The sequence below is a fragment of the Poecilia reticulata genome, chromosome 3 (assembly GCF_904066995.2).
Source record: "Poecilia reticulata chromosome 3, P_reticulata-male-v2, whole genome shotgun sequence".
Classification (NCBI taxonomy): Eukaryota; Metazoa; Chordata; class Actinopteri; order Cyprinodontiformes; family Poeciliidae; genus Poecilia; species Poecilia reticulata.
The window spans coordinates 15,369,218-15,383,103 of NC_088832.1; the positions used below are offsets into that span (position 1 = coordinate 15,369,218).

At 40.4% G+C, this 13,886-nt stretch overlaps 3 protein-coding genes across 10 annotated transcripts in view; 1 reads left to right on the top strand and 2 right to left on the bottom strand.

The window, feature by feature from the left end:
• Positions 1 to 129: 129 nt before the first annotated feature.
• trappc2l (trafficking protein particle complex subunit 2L) lies at positions 130 to 1,521 on the top strand. Its single transcript, XM_008405109.3, has 5 exons — positions 130 to 239; positions 502 to 674; positions 786 to 873; positions 1,190 to 1,269; positions 1,355 to 1,521. The coding sequence occupies exons 1-5, from the start codon at positions 207 to 209 to the stop codon at positions 1,398 to 1,400; spliced, it is 420 nt and encodes a 139-aa protein (XP_008403331.1). The 5' UTR covers positions 130 to 206; the 3' UTR covers positions 1,401 to 1,521.
• Positions 1,522 to 1,546: 25 nt separating this feature from the next.
• Positions 1,547 to 5,443, bottom strand: pabpn1l (PABPN1 like, cytoplasmic). 2 transcript variants are annotated; one of them, XM_008405111.3, is made up of 7 exons: positions 5,309 to 5,443; positions 5,112 to 5,208; positions 3,972 to 4,098; positions 3,401 to 3,468; positions 3,213 to 3,319; positions 3,015 to 3,102; positions 1,547 to 2,167 (listed from the first exon to the last, which is right to left on the bottom strand). In XM_008405111.3, the coding sequence occupies exons 2-7, from the start codon at positions 5,181 to 5,183 to the stop codon at positions 1,838 to 1,840; spliced, it is 792 nt and encodes a 263-aa protein (XP_008403333.1). In that variant the 5' UTR covers positions 5,184 to 5,208; positions 5,309 to 5,443; the 3' UTR covers positions 1,547 to 1,837. The 2 variants fall into 2 exon arrangements, with proteins under 2 accessions (XP_008403333.1, XP_008403332.1); XM_008405110.3 differs by having other exon boundaries at positions 5,112 to 5,375.
• A 1,577-nt stretch (positions 5,444 to 7,020) lies between these two features.
• Positions 7,021 to 13,886, bottom strand: part of cbfa2t3 (CBFA2/RUNX1 partner transcriptional co-repressor 3) — a 42,836-nt gene continuing 35,970 nt past the window's right edge. For all 7 annotated transcript variants that reach the window (XM_008405113.3, XM_008405116.3, XM_008405115.3 and 4 more), the window contains 2 exons: positions 13,450 to 13,640; positions 7,021 to 12,170 (listed from right to left, as the gene is read on the bottom strand). In XM_008405113.3, the coding sequence (XP_008403335.1) occupies positions 11,793 to 12,170; positions 13,450 to 13,640 (569 nt within the window). In that variant the 3' untranslated portion in view covers positions 7,021 to 11,792. The remainder of the gene's footprint in view (positions 12,171 to 13,449; positions 13,641 to 13,886) is intronic.

Here is a 13,886-nt window from a genome sequence, read left to right on the forward strand (position 1 = left end):
AAATAAAACTGACAATTTATCAACATTTAAATACTGTCAAATATCAATTTATAATCAAATTAAACCCGTAGCTAGCGTGAATTCAACACTCTTTGAACATGAAACACATTTTAAAATGTTTTCATTAGAAGCTCGTTTTTCCCCTCAGCATTTGAATGCAACTCGTCACGTGACAAAAGCTGTCAGCTCAGGGGAGGAACAAAAACATGGCGGTGTGCATAGCAGTGATCGCTAAAGAGGTACCAATTCTTGTTTAATTTCTTTGCCCGTAGGACTTTTTTACATCTTACAGGGTTTTCGTAGCGTCATTAATCGCCTTTATACGATTGTCAGCTTTATGACGTTCACCAAAATTAAATAATGCCACAAAGCTAGTGCTAGCATCGATAATGGCATCCTGTTGTTACTACTTCCCACTCCTATTATTTGATACTTGAGCGATTTCTTTCTAAATACTGCTTTTAGCAGTTTCATATTTGTCTTTTGATGTTTTCCCCCCAGAACTACCCGCTGTATATACGCAGTGTACCCTCTCAAAATGAGCTGAAATTTCACTACACAGTTCACACCTCTCTGGATGTGGTGGAAGAGAAGGTTTCGGCTGTGGGCAAATCCTTAGCAGACCAGAGGGAGCTCTACCTGGGACTGCTCTATCCAACTGAAGACTATAAAGTGTATCCTCCATTTTTATACCTCAAATACTAGTAAAACACTATGCCAAATAAAACGTAAATGAAGGTTTTGAGTAGAAACAATAAATGTGTATCCTTAACTGGAAGAAATAGATATGGGTATGTGACCAACTCCAAGGTGAAATTTGTGATTGTTGTGGACTCTTCCAATACATCATTGCGGGACAATGAAATACGAAGTGTAAGTAAATTTAGTTTTTAAGTAATTTTGACTTTTAGCTAGGAAACGATTGTGTTAACATTTACAGGTAGAACTGGTCTTCTGCATCTTATTTCCACTAAAGCCCTATGCACCAATTCACCTATAGCCCATGTCCATCAGGTCACTATTTACCATCTTAGTTTAATGGCATTTCAGACCTGTATGCAACTTATACCAGTCATCTTTCCCAGTGCATTAATTATAAAGGGTTCGGTTTCTTATTTTATGTCAAATAGGTAACCGATATGCAGTTTGCATTTGTCTAATCTTTTTCCTTTGAATGCATTTCTTCCAGATGTTTAGAAAACTGCACAACTCATTCACTGATGTAATGTGCAACCCATTCTACAATCCTGGGGACCCCATTCAGTCAAAGTAAGTTAGTGTTATACATTTACAAACATGTTTCACGGGGTTGGGATGCTTTGAAAGGCATTTTAACATTTACCTCATTATCCAGGGCCTTCAATGGCATCGTTTCTGGAATGATGGTACAGACGGGCTGACTTCCTTTCCAGTTCACCTTCTCTGTTGAGCATCCACTGTACATATGACCCTCTCTTCTGTTTATATGTTGCCTTTATTGTTGGAAAAAAAGAATTGGTAATAAACTCAAATGCTGTTGGATACCAGTGTGTGTCTTTTACTACACTTTGAGTGTTCAATTATTTTTTATTTATTCATGTAGCAAAGAGCTTGTCAGTTACACACAGAGGGGTTATACATTACAAAACAAAACCACAGTTTTTTTTAAAAACAGATGCAACTTGAGGACCGTCACATGCATTCACAGCAACAAACCTATATCGCATCAACCCCAGTCAGCTTTTCAGATCTTGCCTAGGAGTCACACTGGTCAATCCTAGGCATCACAATACTTAAATTATGCTGGAAAGCATTTAGAGTTTAAAAATCTCTTCCAGCCAGCCAACATCTGCTAGTGCTAACGCTGCTGAGGGTAGTGCTGTCCACTCGACGCTGCCCCGAGATCCTCAGATGGTGGTGTGATGAGAAGGAGGCAGGGGTAACGTTTCGTAGTTTGTTCATGGTAGTCCATGTGACCCCACTGTCTCTTTCCCGCTGATGGTCCTCCATAGTAAGGGTGGGGGGACTGGTGCTGCGGTCTTGAAGACTGGTACCGGAATCTGCCTCGGGAACTGTTCTGGTACCTGGGGGGACGGTAGCCACGGCCTCTGCCTCTGGTGTGACCTCCTCTGTGTCCACCCCTGTCTGTGGTGCTGATACCGGGCATGTTGGTTCTCTTAGGCAATACCTGAGAGTCAAGTGATAAATCTGTTAAAAGTTCAGTTCATCCTCAAAATATGTTGCACAGCATTATTCATCAACTGAATATAGGTTTTCACACTGCCCGATGAAATACACTGTAAATGTAATGCTTAAGATCACTGGATTCAAGTTTTGTGGAAACATTCCAAGATTTCAATTGTTCCGAGTACATTTACCTCATAAGATAACAAAAACAATAAGTTCCGATTTCAAAGGCCAGGAGCACAGCCTAATGCTACATTTCAAATGGTGAAGTAGGCTTTACTTTAAGCTAACTAACCCAAGGCGTAGAGGAAAATGATAAACAATGCTTGTGTTCAGGCAAACTGCAAATCCATTCTCAGTATAACACTGCTTTAAAAAGAAAAACAGAAGTGTAAAGGAAGGCCAAAACTACCAGTGTAACCCAATCTAGCAGTATTTAAAAATATTTGCAGGCCAGACAAAAACATTTAATTGGGCTGCACTGAAATCCAGAGGAGGAACTTGATGTCAAGGTTATAGTAGATTTCAAGATTACCTTCATCTATGGTTCAGCAGCCGACAGCTGAATCCTTTCTAAACACACTCAAAACTTTCCCTTACATCTTTGTGAAAATGGTCATCAAATCAAACATTTTACCAGGAGTAAACACTGATATTCTGAAGCATACAGACACCATATAGTCAAGGATAAACAAAAATTTGACCTTCCATCACTGGAGTTGTGAGACAGCTCAAAACCATCTTTAGGTTTGTACAAGCCGGCAACAATCCCACTGAAGTCTCAGGGAAATGGGTAGAAAGCCAGTGAGCATCTTTCTAAAAGCAGACGTCAGAGTTTATAGATTTACCTTAAGAACCCGTCCTCTGAACACAGTCTCATGCAAACCAATGGCACTCTGCACAGAATCTCGATCAGAGAACTCGATGTAAGCAAAGCTGTAAAAGACGAGAAGGAAAAGCAGACGGTTACACATGGCCTGAATGTTTCCATTAATACAATAATAAAGGGTAAAGAATAGGTGGATATAAAAACTAAGCTCCTTCACCCTTTGGGATGGCCCGAGAACCTGTCACACAGGATGGTAACTCTGTTTACAGGACCACAGCCATTGAAATGGATCTCCAGCTCATCTGCAGTAGCTCCATAATCTACCTGAAATTTGATCAATGGGTCAAACTAGAATAATAATTTAAAAAAAATTATACATGTTCAAAAATGGCACACAATCCTTACATTTCCAACATAGATTGATCGGTTGTCTGCATCTATCCTCTCTTCAGGAGTCATACTGTAGAAAGGACCTGGGTAAAACAAAACAAAAAAAACATGCAACATGTCTTAATCACCTCTCAGTTTTAGCAAGTAGCCACTCTGAAATGTTGCCAAAACAGCAGACACAAAAATGTCTTATCTGATAGCATCTCAGTTCTATTGGAAAAGCAAAACAAAGGGAGACGTGAGATGCACAGAGGCAGAAAATAGCCACAGGCAACAAGACAGACACTTCTGGTACTCTGGAGCTCACTGCTTCGTCTCATTGGGCAGTGATGAGGCACATGTGAACACCGTTGTGACCGCAGTGAGGTGTCGCAGGTGTTAGCCAGATGGGGAAAAATAAAAAAAGTGGTTACTTCAGCCACCCAGAGGCTGCAATGCTACACACCTGGTCTGAAAGGAAAACGTTACTTTATAGAGCCCCCACTTTATAGAGCCCCCACCAAGAGCATAATATGCATTTAGCTGCGCACCAATAATGGCAAGACAAACCGCCTTATAGATCAGATGCAAAAGTCGTCTTTCTTACCAGGCCGGGGACTGCTCGTCAGGAGCTGCATCTCCTCTGCATCACATCTCTCCTCTTCGTCCTTCAGTTTTTCAGTCTCTTCTTCCATTTCCAGCTCCTGAACCCTGGCCTTGATGGCCAGGAGCTCCTGAAACAAGGAATAGCAAGCATTTCAACCTACAACGGTGTAAGCTGACAATATACAATTAAGTCAAATGAGTGCATAAAAGTCTGAAGCCAGTAAATTTAGAAATTTGACATTTCCTCGTTCTTAAAATCAAAAGTTGTCAGTCCTTCCCTAATAGAGTACTCAAGCCTATCAGGTTGTGGCCTGAACCAGGGAAAAAACTATTTCAAATTAGATACAATTTTAAAAACTAATCTATTTAAGCCATTTGCTTATGTTTACACTTCATCCTATTTTATGCATGTTCATTACTTTTTTCTTTTATGATTTCTTTGTTCATCTATGACCTGAAATGTTATTTTACTTTGATATCTCTTTTTAAGTGCTTTCCCAACAAATAATTTCATAAAAATATGTACAGATGTTTCCAAACATAGCTTGAACAGTCTGAGATTTTGATAGCATGATTAATAATTTAATAATATGGGTCAGCGCATGCCCTGAAGAAACCCCATAAGCTTTAAGAATCTTTACACATTTTAAGACGAGCTGCAAGGTTTGCACCTACACAGTAACTGTATTATTCACCTCAATCCACATCTATTAAATTGCAAGATAGCTGTGCATACTGTGCAGCGTTTACTGAAACATTACTGAATAGAAGGTCTATGTGCGTCCTTTATTTCTTCCCTCCCTTTTCATTCTTTGGAACCTCGCTTTAATAAACACGCACAATGAATACTATTTATATGGACATCTTTTCAGCTATTTGGGCGAAAGTAAGATGAACCGTAGTGTTAATGAATGGACGAATATTGCAATGAGCAGCAGATAGCTTATGTTACGGAGAGCTAATGCACTTGCTTGGCCTCTGTTAGCCTAGTATCCAGCAGCATGAGGCTAGCATGTAGCTCTCACCTCAGCTTTTGATAACAACGACTCTGCCCGCAATGCGTGCGCGCTTGTGTCGGAGTGTGGTAATCATGGCGTGACGGCCCCCTTTATGCTCTCCACGTAAAGACAAGATAACTCACCGGGTCCTCGTTGAAATGCTCACCCATAGGCTCGCCCTCAAGGTAGCGGTACTCCAGATGATTTTCCGCCATGCTCACTGCTCAGACATATTAGTACCTGCAAAAACCAGCTTCAGCTTACCGTAACGCTAACCTACAGAAAAAGAAAAATCTCTTTCACCGGAAGGAAATTTGGTTGGGAGGCTAATAAGCATCACCTGTGTTTGAGGCTCGTCATGACGCGCTGGAGGGACACAGTGGAGGCCACGTGACAGGGATGCAGGAGGAGGAGAATGAGAGAGGAACGAAGGGAGGGAAGCTTGCTTCAAGGGCCGTATCCATACCGACTGAGGCTGGGGCCTAGCGCGGTGGAGAAGACAGTATTTTCTTCACTACAGAGGGGTAAGGCTGAAAACTATGTCAAACTTTCACTTCGATAGAACACCTATCTCACATAAGAATGTAATATAGCAAAGAGTGTCGGTAAATTGAGCCATTGACCCACCTTCTATATCCAAGATATGGACATTAGGCAATGACACATTTTTTATGTAGCTTTTGTTCATCTCTTGCTGTGTCAAAGATAAATAAGTTAATGTTTACGCATACATTGTATATATATTTGTTTTCTTCACAAAATGTTTGTTTTACTTCTGGAAGTTATTTGAACGGGGAAACCTTTTTCCACCGGTACAAACACTTTAACTTGATGCCATTCCAAACAAGCAACAACTTAACATAAATAGGAAAAATAAAATATGCTGCAAATTTATCAAAAAAAAAAACCACTGCCAAATGCAAATGCACATATATCATACTTTATGTTTCTCTGTGAATTAAAATATGAATGCTGCAGGTACAAAGAATCTTCTCAGAAAGCTGTCATTTCCCTCATCATCAGCTGGATTCACATTCCAATAAAACTAATTGATCCATAAACTATTTATTAGCATTAGCAATTGTGTCCATATCAATATACATTGCTGTCCCACCTCTGGGCCTCCACTTCCAACTCTGAATGTGGCGCATGGTCCCATTTGGGAAAACCTGTACATTTATTTTAAACATGCACATTTACAAACAGGAAGCATTATTATAAAAATAGTGCAGTTATTGAAGGCTGAGGTTATAAATGCATTCATAATCACTGTTTGTTTAAAAATGTTTTCATTAGTTTAATTGCATTGGTTCACACTGGGAAAAGGACTAATAAAGGAGTTAACCCCATGTGATCCACGTTATTCTATTGACTCAGTTGAATTAACCACTAAGGTGGGCCAAGATGATATACCTTCATTTTGTTCTTTCGCCCCTGGTCAGGAAACTCTTGCAGCTTATTCTTGACACATCATCTGGGCAGAACTTTGTCTTGTGTGTTGTCTGACAATATCAAACACACATTTCCAGAATGAGGGACCTGTGAGGATTCTCCAAGTATTCTGATCTTGAGTTCTTGTGAAGTGTGAAATGTCTTGGACAAAAAAAGTGTTAACGTAAGGTTGAATATTAAAAGAAAAACACTTAAGGTTTCTTTGCTATGATGTGGGATGTCTTAAGGGGAATTGGTCACCCTTTTAGTTTACCTCCCTTCTTTTTGCAGAAAATGTTTACACTCAAAGTTGAAAGATATTTTATAAAGATATTTAATTTTACTTTTGCATTTTGGCTTATGCTTAACTTGCGTGCTGTTTCAATGTTTGAAAGGCACTCCTTAGACTTTCTCATATTAAAAAGCTAAATTGAAACTGTGATGTGTTAAGATCTATTGATATCTTACTCCAGAAATGTTAGAGTAAACTGATCTATAATAACCCTACCCCAGTGATGATGACTGAGCTGAATAACAAAGAGAGAGATTTTCTTCTTCTAAAGATGCTATTTTAGGAATACATCTTCATTTAAAATGAAGAAAAGGAAGGAGAGCGATGGATACGTCATTTCATGTTTTAATTACACAGTTACATTGTTCAACACAGACAATAACCTGAATTAGAATGTTTTACAGCTTCACACATCCAACAGAGCGAACAGTTAAAAAGCGGTATTAGCAACAGGGAGAGAAGCATGCAAGAAATAAATACAAATCAGAATTGAATTCCTCTGGCACAGTTTACTTCATCTAAAAATGGCAACAGGACTGTTGGAAGAGAGAAATGAAACAAAGCGGGAAAGATCTCGAAAGCGCCAGCCTTCCCTACAGAAACATGTCTCTTTTTTTCCGCGTCAATGTATTGCACAGTACAGTATAGAAGGCGTCCCTACACATACAAAAGCATAAACACGTGTTCGGTTTATGTGAAGTTTAAAAACAAGATCGTTCTGAGCCATGGCTTATTGGGGAAAACCGAGTGCTGCGTCCACTGTTTTGCCACTTCAGCTTTTTTAGTCTTCGGAGTCTGTTTCACAGGAAGGACGTGTCACCATCGCACCGGCCGAGCTCTGAAACTTTGCGAGCAGATCTACAGGTTGGGACAAACACCAACCCTGCACTTAGTTGTCCTCTCTGAACATGTGTTTTGCCCATATGTGAAACGTGGTTAAACAGAATGCAGCTGATGTAAAGAATCAGCAGACCCCTGAATAGCAGGGTCGCGATGCGTATTGACAGAGAAAGTAACAGATATTTGCAATCTTCAGAATGATGACTTAAAGAAGGGGTCAGAGAGGGGGAGTCTAAGTTTTTTTTTGTTTTTTTTATAAGAAGAGCTTAACAACGTAAAGAAGAAAAGATGCAGCTTTTGGTTGTATTTTGGTAATTTGTACACTGTATATTGGGTTTGGCTTTGTTTATCTGAGGGCTTACTCGCAGGCAAGGAGGTTCACACAAAGCACTTCAAGAATTGAATGGAACTGTCACCCCATTGTGTTATGATGTGGATGTTTATATAGACAAATCTGCACAAAAACTGCTGCTTTATTTTTTTATTTTTATTTTTTTAAATCAATACATCACTGTTGTTTTTCTTGAATGTTTCATTAAAGCTCTGAAGGTTTCAAGTAGTTTGCAGAGAGACATAAAGACTTATTTTTTGTTGTTGCTGTTGCTGTAGCTGTTTGGTTTTGTTCTTTATTTATTTCTTACTTTTTTTTTCTTTTTTTTTACTAAAAGACAGGCACGCCACCGCCGCAGACAGACACACACTTACCACGTATTCACTTAAACTCTGCAAGGCTTTGTAGCTATAAGAACACACAGTTGGCAGGCTTTTTCTAAAGGAGACGCTGCTGTTGTTTACAGAGAAGCACTGCTCAATATGTAGTCAACAAGCACTTTGATTTCTTGAGTAAGAATCCACATCTGAAACTCAGACGTTTTGTTTGTCGATCGGGCTCTCCTGGACTCTCCTGGTGTGTGTTTTTCAGATATACTTTGGTTGACTGGTTGCCATCTGTCATTACTTGCCATGTTACGGTCTACAATGGCAAACTAGTACTTTGGTCTGTGCTTTTATTGGTTTCAGACAGCAAATGACATGTCATCACTGATTCTGGGGTTGGTTTGGTAAAATGCAGGAATAAGTGGATGTGTGTCTACCAATAAATCTCAACAAAAGTGTTTTTTTTTTTCCTCCCTTAAAATAAAAATGCAGCTCAGTGAAAATGGATATTTCTTTTTTGTCCACATCATGAGTAATGACAGCTCCTTTCAGCATGGATTCATTTGATCACCTGCAAACGTGATTGTGTGCCCATGTCTGCTCTCAAGCCATCTGTGTTTTTTTTAAAGACCAGGTCAGCCTCTCCTGGTGGTGCGCTGTATGCTCACAGGAGGTAGCTCGTGTCAACAGGGGGAAACGGCGGACATGTGGTGGGTCTGACTGACAATTAGACATCAGGGGAGCAGAAAGATGTCACAGAAAAACGACTGAGGTCAACACTATAACATAGTAATTAATTATAAAACACATACATGAATGCTACACATAGATGCAGGGGTACCTTACAGCTTATCTAAATTTTAGCTTTTCCCAAATAGTCCCAAAAAAAAAAAAAAGATCATATATTTCTGTTTAAAAATGTTTTTTTTTTTTTTTGTTTCTCCAAGTTTGGTCCAAGTGTAAATGAAGCTAACCATGTAGGGTTTACAATGATCAATATAAAAGGCAATAAGCCCGTATTGGAGAGGCTAAAAGAAGGTACTAACATGTGGAACGAGGTGAAGCCGCTCTTTCGATCTGGAAACAAAGGCCTGCTCCACGTCTGCAGCTTATTTCTTGAATCACATGTCTAATAAAACAACAAAGAGGTCAAATCGAAAAACAGAAAATTAAAATGACTTTTGATGTGAGCTTAACACTGGCTTATCACTTCCCCCTACAATAATGGCAAAACGTGTTGCGGTCAGATTTATCAGAATGGTTAGGATCATCACGGTAACTAAAGATCTGACTGAAATAAGCTGATTTCTAATGGATCCATCACTTTTAACCCCCTGTTACAATCAACTACATTGGGATGTCCCAGACCAAAACGGATAATGTTAAGTCGCCTGGTGCAGGCCGGAGTTACTTTACGTCTGTCGCCAGCAGTTTCATGACACTTTGTACGAGTGAAAAACAAATGTACTGTGAGAAAAAGTCATGTTCTGAACTTTAAAGGTTTTTGTTATTTGGCAAACACATTTTTGGACCTTTTTAAATACTATGTACATTCACATTAAGTTACTGATGTTGCTTTAAATATATCTATATGTATCTATATTATATGACACCCTATGGGCAGTTGCTGAGGTTCCATTCAGTAGCTGAATTCTCTTCATATTGCACCTCTGTCCTCTCACTGTCTTACAATGCGAGCAATACAAAATATTCTACAAGAGGGGTTTCATCTCATCAATATAGATACAACAGTTCAAACAATAAGTACAATGTGGAGCTTCCTTTCATAGACAAACATCCCTTCCTCTGTTGTGACTGCTCAACCCAAACTTTGAAGAAAATGAAAGGCAAATAACCCAAAACAAAGTCCTTTTTTTGGATATACACAAGGGCAGCACATGTGGCATCAGCAATCAGGAGACATTTATGAAAAAAGTGTAAAGAGGAAGAATATCTACAAGCAGGTTCAACCCTCCCCTGCGAGTGCTTTGCAGCTCTGTCCAAAGCAAACCCGAGATTTTGGGGGGTGAAACATGAGTCCACTAGTTTGGGGGCGAGCAAAGAAGGGATGAGGGGAGGTAGAAAGAGAGGAGAACAAAGTTTACACCGCCCTGTCGGCTCTTCTGAACTGTGAGTCATGCTTTGGAAAAGGGAGGAGTGAATGTAAAGGTAACAGCAATTCCTCAAAATGTCTCCTCCTTCTGAGCTTTTTGTTTAAAAAAGAAACAACAAAAAACAATCAACTTTTAAGCAATCTCCTTGTACGTCTCCATAGTATGCAATGCCTTCTTGAACAATGTCTCCAAGCTTGTGTTGAGGTTTTTGGGAGCTCCGTTGCCTTGTTTCTACCTCTGCCTCTTTTGAGGCCATGTAGCATTTATTTATTTTTCCTATTTCCCTCTTCATGTCCTTGCTACCATTCACAAAAGAACCACACTGTGGCAGGGTTTCCATCAATTTCATCAAGTGTTTCTTGTAGGCAAGTTCACAGCATTGTCCATATTCACTAGTCTGGGCCATCGCTGAGGAGTCGCTGGAGTTTTATCCAGACTGGGGGAGGCAGCTGCAGATCAAAGCAGGTCACAGTTTTGTGTTTTTTTTTTTTGTTTAAATCTCAGAGTCGAGATGCTGCTCTGCAGCTCCTCCACACCTGGTCCTCTCAGGGCTCGCTTTTCTGCTCAGGAGGTGATGTTGCTTTGTGTTTGGTTATAAGATGAGTGCTTCTCTCTATCACTTATGTTTCTTTTTTTTCACTTTGGCAGTGTAGTAAAAAGGTTTGGATCATGTTATTTGTTTCATCTTTGAATTTATTTGGGTTCATAATGGTGCAGAGAGGTGAGTCTGGTGTAGATTTTCTTGGGTCGCTAGCAAGGTAGTTAGCAGTTTAAAATTAACTTATTTCTCATATCAGCATCATCATCATCAGCGCTCTTCTTTACTCGGAATATTTGGACTTATCTTTGTTTTCCGTTAAAGCCTGAAAGAAACCTTTAATAAATACTAAGTTGTGTTTCTGAGGAATAAATCGCACCACAGCTTGTATCCCTTCCCACCTAGGTTTTGGAGCAAGGTTATGACTTTTGCCTCATTATTATGAAACTGCAGAGTTGTCACATCTACAGACTGTTAGTGCACATTTCAGGGCTGGATGCTGTACCTCCACCGGTGCTAAATTAAAGGGGAAATCCTATCAAGTGCTACTTATCTCTCATAAATGCTGCCTGATCACAGCCCCCTAACGTCACCACGCCTACACAAATGAGGGTGAATTTTCAATTCAAAGCCTATGTTCTCAGCAAACAAATCTGATACGTTGACGCAGACACTGCAAGCTGCACGCTTTACACCACTGGTTGAACCTCTGGTTGGAATCCTTCTACCTGTGGGCCGGTCGCCGGAGAGATAGAAAACATCATACATGGTGAGAAAAGCTGTTGGTTGTTAAAGGATTTATCACAGAGCTTGCAAGTAGAGCGTTATGAACAAGGGTAGGAGGAAAGGGAGTTGTGTGCAATGCAGATTCCTCAGTTTGGTTTTTTTTTTGTGTGTGGAGTGTGGGCACTGTCATTTCAGTACGCATGGACGAACAGAGAGGGCTCAGACGTCAGCGTGAGGTGGCATCCAGTAGGGCAGGGGTTGCTGGGGTTGTGGAGCGAGAGGCACTGCTGGAACTGCTCTCTTTGGGGCTGGCGGAGACGCTCCCGCTGCCAGCGCCTCCCGCAATACTGCTCTGGCCCGCCAGGGAGAGGGGTCCTGGAAGGGTGCTCTCTGAGTGGGTCGGTGGCGCGCTGGAGGACACCGAGGAGGTGGAGGAAGGGGTGCCCAGGGGAACGCTGCTGCCCCCCGGCAGCCCCTGCAGGCCCTGACCACAGACGTGGTGGTGTTTCTCCCAGTCTTTGTGTTGGCAGAAGGAGCCGCAGTAGCGAGCTGTGTTGCAGCCGCTGCACGTCTCGCTGGCTTTCCTGCCGCAGTTCCAGCAGCTCTGGGGAGACAGAAATGAGAGACTGGATCAGGGGCCTGCGACATGCAACTCCAGAACCGCAGGTTTTTACCCCTAATGCTCCAGCTTGTAAGTTAAACTGAAATGAAGCAGGAAATCTGCAATTATGTATAGTTCTCTTGTTTTAGGAAAGACTACTTTTCTCATCGTAGTTTGTGAAATATATGTATTGAGTCTCCACAAAGGAATGAGAAAAATATTTATCGTAGAGCTGCATTTATTAAATATGTGATTTTTTAACATAAAAAACAAACAAGGTGAACATTTCATAAATTGTTTCCTTTGCCTTTTTTATCCAACTTTCTGGCAAACATTCAATTCAAAATTCAGTAGAAATGTTTTATTTGCAAACATCCGAATTAAACTGCTGATATAAAAACCACAATCAGTCAGTCAATTTTATTTGATTGTGTGTGACAGTGTTTTACAGGTAAAACACCAGACATTTTCTACATATGTTAGGAATGACTAGATCTTATGGCTTTAAAACAATTAAGACAGTGTAATAAATGTGCCAAATGTGTGTTTATGGTGAGAGAAATCATACAAAATAAGTTTAAAATACAATAAAATTATTACTTATATAATAACTGGACTTTAAAACTTCATGAATTTGACAAATATGGTGTGAATAGTTCTGTGCTTGGATAATTTGAAAATACTTGCAATGGCTTAGTGGGTTTTTTAATTCCAAACAAACTTTAGAATAATATTAGATTACTGGGGAAATGGATAATAAAAGTTGCAAACCCTCTGGACAGGTCAGTTGGTCTGAAGCCTCCTCTGTGCTACATCAAAGCACATTTCCCTCTTTTACACTTTTTTTTCCCCAATAGAAACAAAAAGTCCTTATTATACTTTGCTATATTTCAGATTCACAGCTGTTGTTGTGGTGAGTGAGTTTGGTCCAAGGCCAGCTGATCTGCTACCAGCAGGTGGTGGTCAACTGCTCCCTGAAGACATGAACCGGGCACTTTGCCCCAGCCCATCTAAGTCTGTCTGCTTGTATTCATGCAGAAACGGCAACATTTAGCATAAATGAATCCCAATATGACCACAAGGTCTTAACTTTTTACAATTTTAGACCATAAAACCTCAGATAAGAGGCTTTAATAGATGACAGCATGGAGAGGCTGGCTTATTTAGAGTGTTCCTGTTCAACATTTACTGACAGATTTTATTTTTGAATTGCAAGCTGACCATTTTCAGCACCACTCATTAAACACAGAAGGTGGATTGGATAAATGCGCTAGAGCCTCACCTCGCTGGAGTCTTCTTGCTGGTTGATGACCGTCAGCGCGTCTTCGGAAGCTTGTCTCTTTGCCTCAGCCAGTGCCCTCTCCATTTTGGATCGCTCAGCAGAGATCATCTCGTGAGCCTTCCTCTCTGCGTCTGACACCGCCTTCTGCAGCTCTGACATGGCTTGCCGCTTCACTTCATTCACCGCCTCCTCTGAGGAACACAGAGAAAGAGACAGGGGGCCATTAACGACTGCATCTCGCTGTGCCTGCTGTGACACCCTTTCTCTGAAGAACTTCCTTCTTCTTCGCTAAATAGATATACACAATCCAAGACATAAAATTTTGGCCAAAAAGGCGAAAAGACCAGATTTCAAAATGAATTGAAAATTGACAACATTTTATTTACAACAGAAGCTAATCTGATTTCATTTTCTGATTTGACGACTTCGTTTTAAGA